Source organism: Argiope bruennichi, chromosome 9 (genome assembly GCF_947563725.1).
Source record: "Argiope bruennichi chromosome 9, qqArgBrue1.1, whole genome shotgun sequence".
In the NCBI taxonomy this organism is placed as follows: domain Eukaryota; kingdom Metazoa; phylum Arthropoda; class Arachnida; order Araneae; family Araneidae; genus Argiope; species Argiope bruennichi.
Window position 1 is genome coordinate 17,464,671 of NC_079159.1, and position 22,928 is coordinate 17,487,598.

A 22,928-nucleotide genomic window follows, 5' to 3' on the forward strand; every position below is an offset into this window, starting at 1 on the left:
TTTAATGACGAGCTAAAAAGCTAAGTGATAAAAAAAAAAGAAGAAATAATTAATAGATGGAATTTCTGTTCCATTTTTAGCTCAAAATTTTAAAAGGCAATGAAATTTAAGGATTCCATCGGTATTGCAATTTAAAATTGAATGAATTACGAAAAATGATATCAAATTCATATATACACTTAGATATATCGAAATTAAAAGAAGAGCCCAATATATGCTTCATAAAAACATTGATCGATTTCAGCTTACCCTTTCATACGAAAAAAATAGATTATTTAATGTTACTTAGTTCCATCAATCTTTTTTTAATCAGCTTTGGTTCTCAACAATTTTTTTTTGTCCAAAATGAAAAAGAAAAAAAACTCATCAAATTATTTCATACTGGCCTGAACTATTAGTATCCTGTCATACTCGGAAGAAAATAGTTTTCTGATGGATTGAAACAAGTAATTATATATATATATATACTGAACCAATTATATATAGCTGAGTTTGTGTTTCATATCACACTTCGCGTATCTCTAAAAATGATTACTAAATTCAATTCTGTCACGATAAATTTCAGTGACACAAATGCGAAAGGCAGACATTCGCTAACAATATCACAGAAAAAAGTAAACATTTACCATACCATTAAGTGAATGTGCGTCAATACATTTGTGGTTTCTTCCTTTAACTGACTTCTTGCATGCGCTGAAGTCCATACTTTTGAAGCCATCGATTGCAAAGATCATTTTCATGTAATGTCACATTAAATTATGGAACAGAATATAAAAATTAGACCATTAAAACAAGATGGCTTATGGCACGTCATAGATAACAGAACATATGTAAATTCGATTCAGCTTATATATATTTTATAAGATCCCGAAGATTTTAATGAAAGAACTTAAAATATTATAAAAACTTCTATAACATGAATGAAATAAATACACATTTGTACTTTCTCGTATGCGAATTCTACAAAGAGAAAGTAATGCAATTACCAAAGAATTCGAACTCGAAAGATTTGAAGGGAATCTTTACGTTTTAGAACTCTCCTAGTGTTAAAAAGGCATTTTTGGAATCATGTCTATTTATTTGTGAACGTGATGATTCAAAAGCACTTTAAACTAAATGGATGAAATTTGGTATATGGCCTTTTTGTAGATTTCTATCAAAATCAAACCAAATTTGTAGTTTTCTATCAAATTTTGAAAGAAATCCATTAGAAAAACAGTCTTTCTGCTCGGCTGTCCGGATATAAATTAACATAATAACTACAAAATGAAGAAAAATAGATGGATGAAATTTGGTGCACAGATTTAACATCTGAAATGTAGATATGTATCAGATTTGAAACCAAATCCGTTCAAGGAGTTGGCCGCCTGTCGGTCTGCACATTCGCAAGCATATTTATATATATATATGAGAAATTTGAAAAACGGAATGACTTAATTATATGCCATTTCGTATGCGATTTTATGACAGCAGTTACAGCTTATCATCATCGAATCTGAATTTAGATACAGTTGATTGCTTTTGTAATATAATTACTTAGCAAATGATTTTGCAGCTTTTAATTAGTTCCTATTGGTTACAAAGGATTCGTTAAAAACAATGTTATAGATGAAATTTTCTTCCAATTTTTTTACCTCAGAAATATATTAACATTAAGTTCAATTTTGCTGATTGTGATATTCTTATTGCCTTCACCTCACTCCAGCCGCATTTCTGGATAGGTGTAATCTCGGGGGAGGTTGGGAGTTGCTCTGGAACATCTTTGGGTTCTCCCGTAAAATGTCAAAAATGCTATTTAATAATAATTAGCTTCTGACAAACTAATAGCACATGTATCCAAAAAATTGATAAACACCAAAAATATAATTTTATTTTACAATTTGGCTTACATCACACATGCTTGAACTGAAAAATCTTGATTCGAAGGGGTAAAATGACTAGAATATTACTATAAAATTCAAAATAAAATACAATTGTTTAAAATAAGATATAACTATAATAGACATAAATGCAATATGAATTCAAACCCTCAAAATAGCATTCTATATGATATGGAATCCATCTATCTAAATGAAGCTCTTTCTTCATCATCACTAAAAAACATTTCAATACATTCGTTATAGCACTTTTTTTCACATTCAATACAAATGATTCTAAATAAAGCAAAGTTATATCAGAGATATTACAAAAATCAAGTGACTAGATTATATTTTTTAAAAAATCGTAAAAATTCAAAGAACAATTTTTAAAAATCTCACATTTATAATACAAATTCAATTAACATTAAATAAAATAAGATAAGAAAACAAGGAATTAATTATATAAAAACAAAATGGCACACACTTGACTCCACAATCAGTTCGAAAATTTCATATATGTCAACATGATTTAGTTTCACAATTTTAAGGCTTGACAATTCCAAACATTGTGTCTGGGAAATTTTCATTCAAGAACATGAATTTTCTTTGATAGAATTCTAATGACACCACAATTTAAAATATCGCTAATTAAAAAAAAAAACTATCTAAATTAAATACGAGGCAATTAAAACAGAATATGACAAAGATTTCCTTTTTTGGTGGAACCAATGTATTCCAAGGTTATCCAAAAATTATCTACATTTTTGACATAACTCTTCTTGCATTGTGCACACTGATTTCTGACCTCGGTGTTTTCTTGTTGTACTGTTATGATAATACTATAACAGTTCGAAAGAATCAAAATTATAAAAGTTTGATCCTAAATTCGCCATTCTTATTCTCTTTTACATGAAGAAATGAGAAAGTATTGTAATTGTCAAAAAATTCGAACTCAAAATTTTAACGAATCCCCACGTTTTAGATGAAAAACACAATTTTTGAAAAATGTCCATCTCTTTGTCTGTGACCACGATAACTTAAAAACGTTTTGAGCTGATCCGGATGAAATCCAGTACATGGTCTTTACGCAAAATTTACAGATTTCTACCACATTTTGAGTAGACTCTGTTCAGTCCGTCTGTCCGAATATACATTAACACGATAACTACAAAACTAAGGGAGCTACATAGATAAAATAGTATATAAATTTATCAATAAGCTAGGGCCCTGTCAAATGATGAGCCAAATCCAACACACTGTCTGTAAGTCTGTCGTTTCAGAAGCGTGTAAACGCGATAATTCAAACGCGCAATGACTTAAATATATCAAATTAAGTACGGGATTTTGTGACTACAAGTGTAGCTTTGAATCAAATGTTTGACCCGATCGTTAGAGAAAAACGTGTCTTAAACACAAATTTGATTTTCGTATACTATTAGCATGCCAAAAAAACTCGCCAAGGATCACATGATAGATTCAGCAAAGATGCTGATTCGCGCCAAAGGTTAATATTTCATAACTATTGTGCGCCAGTGCCATTGACATCCAAAAGTTTTCTGGGATGACAGTCTTATCAGAGAGTATATGAGAAAGTTTTAGAAAAACCATTCCTGATTGTGGAGTCTCTCCCCCACCCCCTTTTCTCCTTTTGTTACAGATATATCTATTAGAAGTTTGCCTCAAAGAGAAATGATGAGCAAAGATTCAATTCCTCTTCAGAAATTTATTGTCAGTTATTGTTGGGTTCATGTAACTCATTCTATATATCAAGGGTATCGCACTAGCTTGCTGAATTTTGTCTTCTGTAGCAGAGATAGATGGCTGTTTTGCATCCTCTTTGTGCATTACATTTATTTTGACCACTTTTAAACTTCTCGATCCTCCAAAACACAGTTTTACATAATCATTCATTCCCCCCCCCCTCCACCACCCCATTTTGCAATGACAGTATACGAAAAATTCTTGCATATTTGATATTCCAAATCCTTTGAACAGATGACTCTGATCTCTGCTCTTTAATGCAAACTTCTAATGAAGCAACAATGCTATATCTGCAACAGAGAGATGAAAAATGGAGGAATTCGGATTAAACATTCATAGCATTAACATCATGGTACAACAGTAAAATAAGCAATGATAGAAATTGGTGTGTTCTATATCAGAAAAGTTGTAATGAAAGTGCAGATAATTTTTGATTTACAGAACTTGATAAAATAAGTCCAGCCTGGAATTTGAATTTTTTTTTTATATATATAAATCAAAATTATTTTAAACCATAAAAAAAACTGCTACCATAGTTTAAAATAAAAATTACATTGGCAGAACTAGTTTTTCATAAATTTAACAAAATTTCTTATACCTAAAATCAGATTCATATATTTAATCTGATTCATGTAAAGTAAAAATCCACTATAAGAAGTTTTAAAAACATGCCTTCAGGCTTGTATGAATTTAATAACAGAAAACAATACCTTTAAAAGAATGAAAATGATATATAACAAAACTGCTAGAAATTGAACCCAGAATTAATAATAAATGGCTTAATATTTTCTAAACCTTATAAATAACTCAAATAATTTTTTAATCCAACCATTATTTCAAATGCGATCAATATTTCAAGTTACGATGCTTTGAGAGACTGTAATAACAAATTTCCTCTTTTTTGACGCCTACCTAATTAATAGAATTGGTTGTATCAACTATGCAACTTTTAATTCAGCAAACATTTTTTTATATGTCAATCTAAAGAAGAATTTGATAATGTATAAAACTTGCTAAATAGAAATTTTTAAAAAATAGAAATAAGCATTTTATACTTTTCAGACTCTAATTAAAATGTATTACATCAAGATACCCAATGACAAGTCTAATTATAACTGGAATTTCTTTAAATCATTGAACTTTGAAAATTGTCAGAGGTGAAATAGGTTAATAAAACTATTGTACACAATTAAAATAATTTCATATTTGGCACAAGTCAGCAAAGTGAATTAATATTATTGCTAAATGGTTTCACAAACTTTCATGTAGATTATTACAGATATGAATTATTAATAATTGTAACTATTACATTTAAAATTATTACCTGAAAGTATAGAAGCCTTAATGAAAAAAAATTTTCAAATGCATCAAAAGTTAATGTGCAAAAATTAATAAAAACTAAACAGCATTACAAGAAAAATGTTACTCTTTTAAATTGAGAATTATACCAAATATAGGAAAAGATAATAATAAAAATCAATAAATGTCAATAAAAAAATATACACCCCATCTATAAGGTAAAAAACAAATTCTAGTACAAATTTCTTTTTATCATTAAAAACATTAATTTGTTATGATGGCACATGAAAACAAAAAAAATATTACACAGTGCAAATTTCACATTATGTTATGTGTAAGCATTTTTTAAAAAAAGGATAGGAATTATAACAAATTAATATTTAATATATTAAAAAAAGATCGATATTTGGTATTATTTAATATATTGTATACAAACTAAAAAATTTTTGATTAAATCTTTTAAAAATAAAGAAATAAATGATTAAGTACTAAAATAAAGAAATAAACTGGCCAATCACTGAAGACTTTTAGCTTGAAAATTCTTTTCCCTTGGATTTTTGAAGTATTCAACATCTAAAGAAGTATGCCAGCAATTAAAAATCAAATCATAACCTACTTTATATATAAAACAAAATAATAATTAAAAAACATTCATCTGGCTGCCACAAGAACTCCTCTGAAACTATAAAAGTAGCAATATGAAATCTGTGTATGTAATTCTGGCGTCCATTTTTTAGTCGTGTCATTCTAAATTTTCTAAAATTAATAATACAGCAAAATATTTAATTAAATAATAAAATTAAGGGAAAATATGGCATTTCTGCTTAGTTTTTCGCTAATAATTTCAGAAATTATAATCATTAAAAAAGATTTACATATGATTTCAATAATAGCAAACAATTATATTTACGATGATATTAGTTTTAGTTCTATATAATGTTTTATCAAATTTTCATGCAATCATAATCTATGTATAAAATAATTCAAGATTGCAATGTTTCATTTGTACCAAAGGAGAAAAAGAAAAAAAAAATCCCAACTAACACAGGGGAAACATTTGTACTCAAAATTCTTTCTTCTACTTCTAGCAAGTATAATAGTTTTATAACAATCAATTGCACTTCATAGAGAGCAGAGAAAAAAAAAACCGAAAAATATAAAGCAGATTATCAGAATTAATTCCTATTTTTTTATTGTGTCTTAGGTTTTGAATTAAAATTTTAATGTTTTCCATTATATTTTTGAAGTGTGGTGAAGTACGATGAAGTAATATTTGTATTTCCTGTCTTTACAAATAGAGATTAAAAATATTGCACTAAGTCGTAAATTTGTGACAAAAAAAATTAATAGTGAGCAAAGAAAGAGTTTGAATCTATCTCAAGCAGAGTCAGGTAATAAAGCTAGTATAAGTAAGCAAAAAGTAAAAAAAAAAAAAAAAAAAAAAAAAAAAAGCAACTATTAATTAGTATATCCTAAATTCTAATTAAACTAGTGAAAATACTGCAATTCTAACTTTCAGATCTTTAATTTAAAAATAGCAACCACCAGTCCATAATATAAAAGAACTACATTTAAAATTTCATATTCGAGTTTTCATTTCATATATTTTTTTTGTGTGTATTCAGCAAGAAAAAATTGAATAATCTATACATAATACAATATTATTTTTTTAAAAATTATTGTAAAAACCTACAGAAATGACTAATATTGTAAAATACATGGCCCATCAAAATAACACTTTTGAAAGATAATACAAATTTAACTACGAAATACATACAGAATAATTTGCACATAATTTTTTTCATATATATTTGTACTTATAATAAAATATCATTTAGTGTAACATACAAATCTATATTAGATGATAATCTAAAGGAAACATCAAGAATATTTAATTTTCAAAAACTTTCTCTCAATCAAGCAATTTTTCAATTTGATGATGAATTCCAGGTATCCAGTTTATGAACACTTAAATGACTTAAGAGAAAATTTTACTTCACTGTTCTCGGGTCTACATAAAAATCACAGCACATAGCTAATCTTTGTAACCATTCTGATAATGCAATTCTAAGTTCACCATCAGTTGTGTAAGCCACCAAGAATTGCACACCAGGAAAGAAAACTGGTAGAAATGCTTTAAAATGGTCATCCGGGAGGGATTGGTGCAAGTCCAAAAAAGACTGTATAAGTTGCTTGAATACTTGTAGCTGTGCTTCACCATCCTGAAAGAAAAAAATAAATCTTTTGTGCCAAAACTGATAACATTTTAACATTTGCAAAATCATTTAACCAGTAAATATAAATGTGTTTGTAAATATATATATGTAACAAATTTTTAACATTAGCGTGGCCGACCAGAAGCAACTTTAGAGATTTTAAAACATATTTATCTCACAACGGGAGGCAGAATTTGCATTTAAAGAATAAGTGGCAAGAAATATGTTAGTCTACATCACGAACAAGAACAAAAAGAACACGAATAAAAGAACAAAAATTGGCAAAATTTTTCCTTCACTAATCTCTACTAAGAGATTTTGATACAGATTTGTTTTTATACATGTCATTTTAGGATAGGGAAAATTAGGTTTCTTTAAAAGAATGTGCTAAACATTAAAGATTTTTTATCCCTTCACTCTGAGCATGAGACCCTGTTGAATTTACAGTTTTCTAGAGCGCATATAGCATTAATTAAATAAAAAGGTAGGAATTGGATCAGGAAATAGGAGAACATTTTAGAATGAAGTTAATATGAGCTAAATTACAATGAAAATTTGGAAAATAATTGAATTAGATTAAGAGATATTATATATATCATATGCTTGTATATTTATTTGTGTAACAACTATTATTTGCAACTTTATTTACACAGTGGAAGCAGAATCAAATTTCTAACGTACTTTTATATCACTAAGACAATAAGTACATACAGTAAAATTTATCTCCAAACCTACTAATTAACAAAAGCCATTAACAGCTCAAACTGGCGGTATTGCAAAAGCTATGCTTGTTTCAGTACACTAATTAAAACAGCCCCAAATCCGGTCCTAATGTAAACTTATAATATTCAAATACAGTTTAATTTTAAACTAGTATCTGATATTTTATATCCTGAGATTCTATCCTTAAAGATGAAGTTAGTTTAATATCATGGGATTTTTTTGCTTGGTGCAACATAGCCATATATGGCCCTTGTGCCAATAAACATAACACAACCAACCAACCTTTCTACAGATCTATGATGCAAAGAAACATGCATCATTTGTTCATTTGAGATTCAGTTTACTATATAGGTTTCTACACATGGTCAATTTGCATTATCACTGACTAATGAACACTATTATAGTAAAATCGCAAATATTACTTTACAACTGCCAATATATCAGTTAAGGTGGTTTTGAATAAAATATAAAAATATTTCTTTATATTTTTTTTTTATCTCTGTATGCATAGATCTGGAACCATCAAAAAATTAGAAAAGAACAACAATTTAATATGTAATCTGCTAATCTTTAAGAAGATTTACATAATACGAACTTAGTTTCATATATCTTAATGTTTCCATCTCATGATGCTTTAAATAAATTCAAAAAGAATTATAAGTGAATTCATTCCGTCAAAATTCTTTTTTACAATTTTTGTCACAAAATAGTTATGGAATCTTATCTGGTCTGAGAAACCTTATTTTAAGTAATAAAAGTAAGCAAATGCTTGTTATAAAATGTTGATATTAAAATACTGACTGAAGTAATTTTTTTAATTTCTGAAGAATAGTTTTAAAATCTTTAAATTTAAAATTCACATTCTTGTCTTCAGCGCTTTTTCATTCTTTACATTACTTTTTATTGATCTCCTTAGATTACATTTAAATGATAATTAATATAAATTATTTCAACCAATTTATGTTTTCACCCAATTTCACACTACTCTTCTGTTCCTTTAAAAAAAAATGTAAATTTAGGGAAATACTCTAAATTAATCATTTTAAAGTTATTTTTAAAAAATAGAATCTTGTTAAAATACTCAAAATATTTACCTTCATTATGGAATTCCTTCTCTGATTAATAATATCTTCTGGCACTAAATCATCAGATGACTTTTGCTTGCTGCTAGAACTCAATTTCTTTGACACCCTTTCAGTCAGTTTAGAAGGCATCGAATGCTGATTTTTACGCTTCTTGTATTCAGAAATGAGTGAATTGATGGTGTTTTCTGTAGCTAAAGTATATATTTTATCTTTTGAATCTTCATTTTTCACATTAGGTAAATCCTCAGAATCTGAACTATCATAACATGGTTGTGATGATGACATTTCTAAGCTGCTCTCGTTTTGATGATTTTGCGATTCATTCTGTTTTGAAGGAAATAAGAAATCATTCATGTCATCAGCTGGAGCTGCTAGAAAGAAAATAGGCTGATCGCTCATTCGGTCAACTATATTAGGTAGGCCCTGTTTATCAATGGTATGCTCAGTGTATGTTTCACAGATGTCCTTGAACTTGTTTCGGAGCATTAAAAATTCATCAATATTTGAGTTGGCGGATGTAGATTCATTCCCGGATTTTTCCTCAAGATTTTCTAAAAATAATAATTGAAAAAAAATCAGTACATGCAAGACAAACTTCTTTAAAATAACTCACATATTCATTATAAGAATGCTCAAATAAACATTTATATGAATTCTAAATTAATATGTTTCTTGTCTGTCTGAAGATCATAATTTGAAATATTTTAAATAAACACTGGACCTTAAACTTTTTTAATATTCAAAATATTAACCCCACTCTAATTTTAACATTTCTTTTACGAAATTTAAGATCTTACAGACAATAAAAATATAACAATTCAGAATTATTGAAAAAACAATTTAATGAAAAATTCACAAAAAATAGCATAGTCTAAATGCAATACATGAAGCAAAGTAAAAAAATTATATTTAATTTGTTATCCATATTATGCATTCACATATATTCTACCATTTATGTTATGTGGTTGTATTGAATTGCCATTCTCCCAAATCAATAGGATTGGAGGTTGAGAGTCCTTTAAACTCAAGAACTCTACGAAACTTCTTGCACAATTTTGAAACTAAGCATGCTAATAATAAATTATTTTAAACGATAAATTTTTAAGTATTAATTCAAGAATAACATTTTCAAATAAATTATAAATTTTCATTAAAAGCAGGAATGATTTCATTGAAAAATTCAAATTCTGAAACAAGCATCAAAAGGTCATAAGAAATTTAAAGTTTTAATGACAGATATAATTACAAAGCACAGAACAGATAATTTTATCCAGTATGATTTGATCCCTAAATTAAATACGTGATTCAAAAGCTTGAGTGAAACTTGTCCGAAAAATAATTTTAAAAATATTAAAAACGTCTTTCATTACATTGAAATACAAAGAAAAAAAAACACAAGATTCTATAATTTTTATTTCACCTTCTATTTTATGTAAATCTAAAGTATAGAGCATCAAAAAAAAAAAAAAAAAATAGCACAAAGATTTGTTGCACAGCGTTTTTTCTTGTATGAATTTTAGGAATGTATAAACAAATATGATGGAAATATCTTTTACTTTCAATCAAAATCTGTGTACCATTCTTTTGCAACAAAGGCTCTTAATCATATTTCTACAATGTTGAACAAGAATACATGATTCATATTGCTGATGCTCAACATTTTATTGTTCTGTTGTTTAGAAGCAAAATAATAATGTAAGCTATCAATTTATTGTTTCTGGCTTATTTTCAATATTCAAAGGATCTTTATTTTATAGAGTAGTTTTTAACGTCAAAAACAAACAGCATCATCAGTTAAATTAATATTTCAAATGGAATAAAGGCTATATTTATATTTAAAAACTGGTCACAAAAAAGGATGATACCACAATTGATAACCCCAAACTTCCCTTATCCATCCGCAGAAGAAAATTAAGCCTAGCTAAGTTACACTATTACTGTAGAATTATGCCTGAAAGCAATAATCTTTTGTGTGCCAAAGTCAAAACTGAAAAATAAAGTTACACCAGTGATGGGCCGAAGAAGGGAAAAAACATTGTCTCAATAGACTAAAATCACCAAAATTGTATATAATTTAATATTAGGCATTATTTGATTTGACCCACTTAATTGTAATTATAAAACATTGAAATAGAATTTAATTTTGATTAAATAATTATTAAAGATGCACAATAATATACAAGACTATCAAGGTACCAAAAATATTCCAAATACATTGTTTGATTGAACTTAATAGAATTCTATTGCCTAATAAGTTGAATACATTTTGTAAGAAATTTTTTTTAATGGAGCAGTAAAACAAAAAAAATGTCAACATTAAGCAAGAAAATTAAAAGGAAAATTAACATCACTTACTTTTTGGTGATTCTGGTGAATCCTTCCCTTCATTCAATAAATTATTCTTTACAAATTCTAAACTTAAATCTGCAGATGACATACACAATTCAAATATCGTAACCATATGGATAGTCCAACTAACACCAGCCTGTTTATATAAATTAGCAGCAACGTTTGTTTGTGCTACTTTCTGGATGAGAAATTTCAGACCAGGCCTCACATCAAACTCGCAGGCTGTTTTGTAAGATTCCTCAAGGCATTTAAATAATATGCATAGTTGTTTGTTTGATAATCTTGAAAGAAATCCTATATATAAATGAAATTGAAACAGGTTAAAACTATTTATTTGATATATCTAAATCTTAAATTTGATATAAAAATAATACTAAATGATCAAAAAAATTCATAATGTATGCATAAAATATCTAGTATTGAACAAATTTATTAATTTCTTTTTGATGCTGAAACCAATCCATATTAATAATTATAACTTAAAACAATAATTTCAAACTGTTACAAAATAATAACCTAAAAAATTACTTAATAGTGAAGTTTACAAAATTCTATTTCCAAAAATTTATAATTTCTAAATATATTTTTGCTAATTTCATAAAAAAAATTATAAAAACAAAATATGAATACATATAACACTATTACACAAATGCAGAAAAACTGGCGTTTTAATGCAACAAATCATATGAAAAACATAGTAAATAATACAACTCTTGGTATTATCATTGAGTAAATTTCTACAGTTATATTACGTTTGAAATGAAGGAAACTATAAATAAAAAAAGTAATATTCTCATTTAAAAAATAATCCCCTTATTTAGCGGCAACAGTATATTTTTGTCCAATATATTAAAATATATACTAAATTATATATTGCAAATAACAAAAGGAAAAAGCATTTAATAAATAAATATATGTGACAAATGTCTATCATTTGAAAATAAAAAGATTTCATGAAATAATCATTCACAAGTAATAAATGAACATCATTCGTCATTGGTAAGTTATCATTTAAACATGAAAAACACAATAAATGATGGGATTTTTAAAAGCATCTTCATAAGAATGCATTATTTTTCAAGGACACAAAAATTATGAAAAACTGAATCTTTCCTATCCCTCCCCCCTTTATATAATCTATACTTATATATAAAGCTCAATGTGTGTGTGCGTGTGTGTTGAGTTGGAACTCTACAGAAAAGACCATTTGACCTCAAGCTACCAAATTTGGTATGTGTATACCTTGGAGGTCGGGAATGTGCACCTGGGGTCTCTTTTTTTGAAATTTTAATTATTAATTAAAAACTAACTTTCCCGCCAAAAAAATCCTTTCATTTTCCCCACCGCCAAATGAGTAAGGCTTCAGTTTTTTTTCCCAACAGCTAGGGCTAACATTTTTCGGTCGATTATTTCAAACAATTCTGTTTATTTTCTTAATGTTTTATGCATTTAAAATTAAACATTGTTAATTAATCGATATTTCAGATTCATTCTGAAGTACTTTTGAATTAAAATAAAACAGATTAAAGGAAATTAAAAATTTCTAATCTACATAGCGTTATCCCTACTGGCGAAGAAAAATTCACGCATTTGCGTTAATGTAACTGGCATTGAAAATTCACGCATGCGCATTGTATTCTGATTGTTTACATTTCAACAGAAGCGGACTCGATTTAAATTATTTTTAGGTTAGTTGTATGCTTTTGTAATTAAATTGTATTTAATGTTAGTTTAAGTTCATCGTTTTTTAAGTAATTTTTTAACCTGTTTTCGACTGATTATTTTAAAAGATTCTGTTTATTTTCTTAGTGTTTGATGCATTTAAAATTAAACATTGTTAATTAATATAGCTGCTCAAGATGAATCTGAAAAAATTTTGTTGACAAATTCTTGAGATATTACATAAATTAAGAAAGATATTCTTTAGTGCCCATAAGGTTTAAATACTCAGTGACTCTGTTTTCAGTAATCATATTACAAAAAAAAAAAACTTTGTTTCAGTAAAAAATATTATATTAATTGCAGATTAATCATTTCCACTTTAATTTAAAGCATAAATTCTACGGGAGCTAACAGAAATTAGCTAGGAGAAACGTTATGACTGAAGGCCTTTATAATATTCTGAGTGAATTGAAATTTGAAGTTTTAAAATATCTTAATGAAAAAGCTATTAAAGTAGGAATTACATAAAATAGTTAATTATTAAAATTTTAACGAGCATTAAGATTGGCGAACCGGCTGGTCGCCAAAGGCGGCTAGTTATGAAATAAAACAAAAATGTATTAATTTGCATTTTCAAATAGATAACCACATCTCACCTGGCTTCTTATTTCCATTTGAAGATGTTGAATTTTCTGAGGGTAACAATGTCATAAGAGTAGGAAGCATATATTTGGTCCCTTGAAGAAGTATGGAGCCCAGTGTTTGAAGAAGAATTTGGTGTGATAACAAACTTACTACAAGACTTCGAAATGGAACTCTGTAATAAAAAATTATAAATACAATAATAAAAATTTTCTATTTTCTTTGATATAATGATTTAAAACAACAATAAAAAGCAATGTACCTAATATGAATAATTTTTATCAAAAAAGAATCAATGTTCCATTACTTCAATATAGTGATAATAATAATAATAAAGGGGAGGAACTAGTTTATTGTCACTAAAAAAATGAATGAAAAACCCTAAAAAATGCAAAAGAAATGCAACTAAACCAGATTTTACTTATAAAAAGCAAAACTGTGATTATTCTTCTGTTAAAATTAATAAATTTCTATACATGATTTGAAATATTTATATGTGTATGATAAAACCCATAAGTATAGAATTATTTGAAAAGAATTCTTTAAAATTTTAAAAATGAAATTTAGTTCCTTAAAATTGCATAATTTGAATGTTTTCCAGAGAACAGAGAAACAATTTTTTAATTAAAATATAGGTTTCATTATTTTTTATATAATTTTATGAATTAAAGAATTTGCTAAATTAAAAATTTCAAGAATAAGTTTCATATTTAATGTGAATATCACAATAATGAATCTAAATACAATTCTTTATTTGATTTGATTGTTTTAAAAAAATATCAATTAAAATATTCCTGGCATTTTTCAATAATTTCAAAATAAATATTTGACCCTTTCAAAGATCTGGAGTTCTTTAAGTATCACTGTTTTAACAATATCAGAGAATAATAAATAGGAAATAAATAAATAAATATAATAAAAAATAAATAATCTTTTTAACATTCTAACTAACCGAAGAACTGATGTATCCGGATCATCTGGACCATGGTTTGGAGGAAAAAGTAAAAATGTAAAAGATCTTTCATCATCTTCCATACATGTAGATTTCAAGATAAGATTATTTTCTTGCTGACAATCAAGAAGAAAAACCTGTTTTTGGATAGAAAAAAAAAATGTCAACTATCATAAAAAGAATACTATTTACTTATATTTTTTTTCTTTCGATTTTTAAAAAAGCATGTTTGTTTAATTAGAATTTAATATCAAACTAAAGAATATGAAATTAGAAATACAATTTTTTTGGGGGATTCTGGAAATAAAAATTTTAATAATATGAGTTAAAATTAGGAATCATCAGAACTTTGAATATAACTACTGAAATTCAATGAGCATGTATAATGATAAAATAAAATCAATACCATATTTAAATACAAATTAAATAATAATAACAGTAAAAGTAAGTTAATGTTTTTTTTTATCATGTGGGAAAGTGATATTGTTTGGTTAGGTGATTTTGAATAATTGAAGGCAATGAATAATTAAAGCTCGAAATCACGTAGGCAAAGAATAAAGCATAAATGGCATTATTCATCACCATCTTTTAATCGTATTTATATATTTTTTCCTGCTTTTACCAGTATTGCCTTATTATTACATATGCTTCTTTAACAGCAGATGTGTTTTTAAAAAGTTCACATAGAACTATGACATCATAGCTGTTATTTTCATGGAATGTAATTTTTTTTGGAGGAAATTAAATAATTTAATTTTTATAATATGTTCAAAAAAACTTCACTCATGTTTAATAACAGTTTTGATAAAGGTATTTTCGCTTTTTCCCCAATGGGGAATATCACTTAATTCATTCTTAATTAAGAAACATTGAAGGATTTAACTCCTGTTCTAAAATTAATCCATTATAAAACTGTTTTATGATCTCAGAAATTAGAAAATAGCAGTTTGTGTTTACAAAAATATTGTTTTCATAAAAATTCTATATAAATTAATATGTTAAAAATTTATTGGTAAATAGTTTATTATTTGGAAATCGCATTGCGATGGAAACGCTCGTTATTCAGTTTCCAAATGTGGCATTTATTTTTGTGAGAACATGATGTTTTGGTTGGGGGGGGGGGGGGTTGAAGCTCAAAATCCCATAGGCAATGAATAAAGCATAAATAGCAATTTTCATTTTCAATTTTTTTCTTTGCTGGCAAAAAAGTTTGAGCTCTTGTCAATCTTGAAAGAAAAAAAAAAAGCATCATTTTTTAAAAAAGTTGATGCATGCGCATTAATATAATCACATGATCAAAAACAGAAATCACATAACTCATATTCTAACATAACTTGAAATTTGCGATAACAGATTTCAATTTTTTTGCTTTGTTATTTTATTGTTTTTATTTATTTATTTGTAAATGAATGGATTTAGACCACTGAGTATTCAAAAGAACATTCTTTGAAAATAAACGCTGATATGCTCCTCAGAGAAAAGTTAATAATAGACATTATCTTATTTTAGGAGTGAATAGAATATTTCAATATATTTGACAGTAAAAGATTAGTAATTTATAGTAAAACAGTCTTTATTCCTGGCTATGCAAGTAAATGTTTAAAAATTTTCATTAGAACAAATAAAACTGAAAATAATGGTTTGCACAAATCTAGAGAAAATGCACATTGAATAGTAATGGGAATTCCCCCCCCCTCAAACTGTGTGTAATAAGCATATTTACTTAATTTATTTACTTTTATACTTGATTTTTTTAAAATATACATGCTGTAATCTCTAAGCTAATGGAGTATATCTAAACCATTTTTCCTAATTCAAAAGCAACCATGTGTCTGATGGATTGGTATTTAATTTTTAGTTCCTTCATGAAAATTAGTGAGCCACTAATCAGTCAATGAATTAATATTTGATGTAAGACTGTTCTCCAACAAATAATCTCAGTTGATGGGACACAAATATCACTTGTACTTCTGTGATAATTGTCTAAGGATGTGTACAGCATGTTATTGGGGATCTTGTAACAAAAATATTTCAAAATGTGTGGCATATCTTTTCAACACAAGTGGTTAATTCTAACACGAATCTTGACTTAACAAAGAGTCCCTTGATATGTGGTTTATTTTTCTTACTATAATTTCCATACAGTCATTTTTTTTCTCGGATCACACATTATGACAACAGATCGAGAGTCTGCAAAAATTTGATCTCTTCCTAAGTTGTCTTTATCTCGCCAATAGCTTTGAATAATATCAAGCACCCAAGCAAACAAATCTATAAATCAATGCATTTTAAAATCATTACATTTCTTTATTTCTTTTATAAATATTAATGTAGGACAACAGAAATTATTTTAAATAACAAGCAGACAATTTTTTTTTCCTATTTCTATTTAATTATACTTACTTGATGAGCAAGTTGTCTTAATCTTTCAGATTCTTGTACAGTACAATCTCTTCTAGCAGCAACCTTCACTTCTCCTATATCACCATAAAAGTTATCTGATTCTATATGGAAGCAGACCATTAATTGCTTCACACTATATAAACTAACTCGGCATGCTCTTCTCAAATTGCAACAAACAATTTCCCACATTTCATCAGTCAGGCATTCTCCAGCTGTCACGACTGTATGTCTAAAAATGTATACATTAAAAACTATTTCATCTTTTAAATAATGTAACATATGCATCATAATATAACACAATACATCTATAAAAATTATTACACTTAAATATAAGTGGTTAAATTTAAAAAGCATGCATTATTTCAGAGATATGCATTTCATTTTATTCTAATTGTATAGAACTTTCATATTTTACATAGTGTTATGCATTATAATTGTGAATATAAATAAGATTATAATTGAAATTAAGCTAAATATGTTTCAAATCATCACAAAAAATATTTGATTGGTGACAACGTGAATAATAATGAATAACTATAAAGCAATTTTGCAGAACTAAAAAATTTCATTAAAAATGAAGAATAAAAGAATAATTTAGATATTTTTAAAAAAGAATTCTACTTTCATAGGAAAATTAAGTCATTTAACCAATTGTTAATGATGCTGATATGCTTATTTCTTCAAAAAGGTGAGAGTGAAATTTGGGCTTATTGTGGTAAACACTGTATATGTTCACTTCTATCCATTACTCTTAAACTGAAATATTAAACCAAAAGGGTAAAAAGATCCAAAAAATTTTCACTGAAAAATATATCTATTATAACTTAATGCAAATACCTTTTACAGAATTATTTTTTTAAAAAAATATTTATCCTTTATAAGTATGTGATTACTTTCATAAAAAATATTTGACATTTCAAAAATATATTTATTGAACATAATATTAAAAATTTCAATAATGAAATTAAAAGTCTAAAATTTTACTTAAAAATACATGAACGTATTTTATAAGAATGTAAGTAAAATTTAAGAGTTACCTTATACATGCACATCCAAGGCGGGATATGATTTCCATAGGCTGTGCAACACATTCTGTTAGCACCAAAAACAACTGTTCTAACATCAAATTGACACCAATCCCTCTGGACAGTTTGGAAGGTGAAGTATCTAAAGACAAAAAAAATATGATGAATTAAAAAAATATATATTACGTCATTTTCATAAATGGCAATACTTTCTTGGTATAAAGAGTTTAATTTGGTGTATCATCAAATTAGCAATGCAACAGAATCGTTGATGAAAGGGGCGGAAAGTAGTGAAGGTCTTCTTTAATTCTTTCATTATAAAAAACTGAATACGAGCCAAAAAATATGCACATGCAAAAAATTATCACTCTCATATCTTCAAAAACCATGCCTGGAATTCCTTTTATCTTTTAGATGGAGAAATGTTGGGATAAAATAGTATTTAAGTGGAACTTTCAATTTAGATTTTGATTTAGATATGGTTTCAATGAATGTAAATGTTTAATATATATATTTCTTATATTTATACACTTATTATAGACTACTTTTGAACAGATAATAGAATGGACGATTGAAAGAGCATTTAACTTTTCATCATTAGAATAATTTCAAAAGTTTTATTCATATTTAGATATTAAGAGGATTTATTTATTAATACTTTTAAATAAGAAATAGTTTATATCAGATATTAAATAAAAATACAATATTCAAAAATATTTAATTTCAAATGTTACATTTTTAAAAATAACCTATAAAAATTACTAAAAAGTATTCATGGAAGTTCTTTTTTTATTAATTCTGAAAATTTTTTGATATGTTATTTAAAAATATAAAACAAACAAGTAATATATAAAACAAAAATTTTTCCTACTTAGGTCAACAAATTTTTTTTATTTTAGTTACTTTTTATTAAATAATTACAAAATTGGTTACAAACTTGGTGACCAAAAAGAAATTACTGGACAAATTCAATTAATTAATTAATATTTGAAAAAAACTGTATTAACATCAAGTGTCATCCACTACAAGTTTTAAAAAAATGTATTGTTGTCCAAGAAACTTTTAGCAGAGTTAGTTCACAATGAATTGTCATAAAGGTGGCTCAGTTACGAGATCAGGTTTTTTTTTTAAGTAATTTATTAATCACAAAATAAAACATAGTCCAAACTATTCTTTGAAAGAAAAACAATAAGTTAAAAATATACTTTTCTAATATATTTTGTTAATGCAAAAACAACTCTGATCTCTCATGTGAGTCTCCTTTTTTCACAATTGCAACCTTTATGCATATTCCTTTCACTTGAATCATTGCCAATCGCAGATGATGAAACATGTGCAGATCAGGCTGATCTGCACATGATCACCCAAGATCATGGCAAGGAAAATTGAGAAGAAAAAAAAGAAGAAGAAGAAGAAGAAGAAAACACACAGAGAAACTATGCACCTTGGATCCAAAATTAAGTTTCATCTTAAATTTTACAAAAATATCCAACAATGTTTCATTATATTATAAAAGAAAATCGTATAAATCATTTACTCTGCTTTTGTTCATTTCAGATAATAATATCTACTTAACTATAAAGCCCTATGAGCTAATATATAATCCTACATAAAAATTTGCAGGTAAGCACCTCATCAAATATTAAATGTTTAAGCCGTATAAAAAAAATTCCTTACTATAACAAAAATATGCATGTTGTTTCTTCACAAATATACATTCATCAGCTATTAAATGTAACATACACAACATAAATATACAAATACCTGAAACATATTGAATGTAATCTACAACCAAATCTGTAGCTAAACCACAGCACTGTTTAAAATTTGTAGCAAAATTATCCCAGACTTGATAAAATTTGGTGGTTCTTCTTAGCCAATTCTGAAGCATAGGTAAAAGAAGGTGATTCACACAATAAATTCCAAATTCAGGACCTGAAATAAGCATATCGATAATATTAGCAAAATTTCATTTTAAAATTTTGTATTAAATATCCCTTAAAATATAATAAATAAAACTTATTTCTCTCTATAAAAATTCGTTGAAATAATATTATAAATATATAACAAAATAATACTATATCATTCAGTTAGCATCTCACTACTTATAATATAAAAACCATTATTGCTTATTCATTTCATAGAAATAATGCTATTACTCATTGGAGAACCAAAACCAGTGAAGGGAGAAAAAGAAATTGAGGAAGAATCTTTAATTAATTACTCAGATTATTTTTATTTCCACTATAAACAAAAAAAATTACCAGGGACCTCTTTAAGATTTCTTAGCATATTGAAGAGTGCTTCCATGGTTGCTGATTGATACTGTTTTGGGCATGTAGCTAAAGTGCCAGCTAATCCTTCCAGGAGTAAAAACCAAACATGAATTATTCCTGTATGTTTTTCAAGGCTTTGAAGTGTAACAGAAACATCATCGATTCTTGAAATATTATTTATCTGAAAATAAGATTAAAATTCTTTTTTAACAACATAATAACATATTTTATAAATATGTGTTCAAAGTAATAATTAAAAATATTACAAAAAGATTTAACTTCATAAAAAACAAATGTTCACTTCTAAGAAATTGATTTTGATCTTGCAATACAAATGAATGCAATTGTTAAATTAAAAGAAGGTCAGATGCTGGATATTTTAACTATTTTATTGAAATCTTCCAAGTCTGCAATGACAGATATTATAACAAAAATCCACTACAAGCTTTTTTTTTTTTTTTGCTGAAGAAATTTTTCCAAATTCATTCATTTTTCCCTTTATCAGTACTTAATTAATAGTCAATAAATAACTAAACTCTTACATCTTTTATCTCTTCAATATCTTCAATTCTTAAAGAAGACATTCTTCCAGAGTCACTAGAAACTGAATCAGGGTCTTCAAAATAAACTATCTGAATTCCTGGTATGACAGGATCAACAAGATCAGGAACAGAATACACTTGAATCCTATAAGAAGAAAGATTATCTCTCCAGTATATAAATAATAATCAAATTCTAAAAGACCCCAATCAGTATCAATTAGTTCAGTCATCAATTCATTTAAATAGAAAACTGACAACTGTATGATGAAACAGAGTTCAGATTTTTTTTTTATTTCCTGTTTTTATCATATTATAATCAAGTCATCTAGCATAAAACAATAAATTTTTAAAGAAAAACTATAGCTACTAGACCATGTTTTAAATCCTATTATGATTATTTGCAATAATTTACTATAGTTGTGTGAAAATTTTCCTGATTAACAACATAAAATATAAATACACAATGCCCTTTTATTTCCTTTATATAAGTATTTATTAAATATTTACCTTTTTAAAAATCACAAAATAGTTTAAAATGTGATATATTCAAAATTTTCATATATTAACTCTCTAATTGCGTGATTCTTTAAAATTTCTATTTAGATGCAATGTTTACAAATAAGTTCAAATATTTTTCAAATAAAGTGAACTGATACTATATGTTACACAATAATAATATAATATAATAAAAATCTATAATCGTAAAAATAAACACTAAATTGCGAAAACACTGGATGCAACAAAAAAATCGACTGATTGCCAACCCACGGAAATCATGAGATACGCAGCTGGAAAATAAAATTTAAGTAACAAATGCCATCTTTTAAATAAATTTATAAGAAACAAACAATATTTTTTAAAACGCTTTTTAATATGAAAGAATTTCTGTATTTATAAGTTAGATAACAGAAAGCTTATAATTATCAATTCCTTTTATTTCAAGTTAGAATTCTGAAGACTTCTAATAAAAATGAAAACATTTTGAAGAGCAAAAATACATATATCATCTTACTGAAAAGAAAACTGTAATTTACAAAAAGCTTTAAAATTCTGTAGACATGATTAAGCAGAAAAAATACAGCTTACCTATGAGCAGAGTTAAACACAGGACATGTAGGTATCTTGTACATAGTAGACAAAATATCAAAACACTTTTCTAGATATTTCAAAGCTGCTAAGCACATGTCTAGAGGCACTCTTGGTTTGTCCACAGAATCACAGGAGATATCAGATATGTCTTGAAGTTCAGCTATGAGGATATTATAATAAATTAATTCATGAATATAATTGGAATTTTTTTACATGGATAACATCTGATGAAGAAATCAATAAATTTATTATTATTACCAATATTTCATTAAATCCTCTTTTTATATTAAAAATGAACACTTTTTTTTTAAAGGACGTGCAGATTGTACTTCAATTTTCATAAACAGATGCTTGCTTATTAATTTATAACAAATACAAACAAATAAAACATTTACATGGCTTTAAATATTAATGACTTAATTTAATAATGCACAAACATTATATATTTTTTAATAAATTTTAAAACTTTTCTTTCAAAGTTTCTCTTAAATGAACAATATTTATTGTTATATAATTTAAATTCCAAACAAAAGAAATTTTTATTTTAAAAAATGAAAAAAAGACAAAATTCATTTTGCTGAAAATCAAAATAAAAAATTGAAAATATTTTTGTTTTAATAAAATCAAATTCTTTATCAAAAACACATATTTTTTTCCTTTTTTTGGGGGGAAAAACCTTAAAAAACGGTATTTTATGTTATATGCTTTTATCATTTAAAATAACAAGACAAAACATTACATACTAGGGCCTTTAACATGCTTCAGAAGACATAGAAGACAATCTACAGCTGCATAAGCAAATACAAAAACATTGTCTGTAGAGAGAAATGCTTCAAAAACATCAAGGACAACCCTCAAGTGATGCAAATGCTCTCGCTCCATATCAGTTTCAGCATAATGATTAGATATACTTGGTACTTGAACAGTTCGTAATGCTCCAAATAAAGGTCTCCAACCAGAATGAATTTCAGCAGTACAACCCTCAACAAATTCACATATTGAACTAACTATCTGTAGAAAAAAAAGTAAATATTATTTTACAATA

At 26.5% G+C, this 22,928-nt stretch overlaps 1 protein-coding gene across 2 annotated transcripts in view; it reads right to left on the reverse strand.

The window, feature by feature from the left end:
• Positions 1-6,645: 6,645 nt before the first annotated feature.
• LOC129985110 (brefeldin A-inhibited guanine nucleotide-exchange protein 3-like) overlaps positions 6,646-22,928 on the reverse strand; it is a 48,421-nt gene continuing 32,138 nt past the window's right edge. For both annotated transcript variants that reach the window (XM_056095022.1, XM_056095021.1), the window contains exons 24-35: positions 22,627-22,894; positions 21,881-22,043; positions 20,795-20,939; positions 20,241-20,433; positions 19,741-19,911; positions 17,989-18,118; positions 16,952-17,180; positions 14,549-14,685; positions 13,611-13,771; positions 11,299-11,586; positions 8,953-9,494; positions 6,646-7,141 (exon numbers count right to left, since the gene is read on the reverse strand). In XM_056095022.1, coding sequence (XP_055950997.1) covers positions 6,911-7,141; positions 8,953-9,494; positions 11,299-11,586; positions 13,611-13,771; positions 14,549-14,685; positions 16,952-17,180; positions 17,989-18,118; positions 19,741-19,911; positions 20,241-20,433; positions 20,795-20,939; positions 21,881-22,043; positions 22,627-22,894 — 2,658 coding nt within the window. In that variant the 3' untranslated portion in view covers positions 6,646-6,910. The remainder of the gene's footprint in view (positions 7,142-8,952; positions 9,495-11,298; positions 11,587-13,610; positions 13,772-14,548; positions 14,686-16,951; positions 17,181-17,988; positions 18,119-19,740; positions 19,912-20,240; positions 20,434-20,794; positions 20,940-21,880; positions 22,044-22,626; positions 22,895-22,928) is intronic.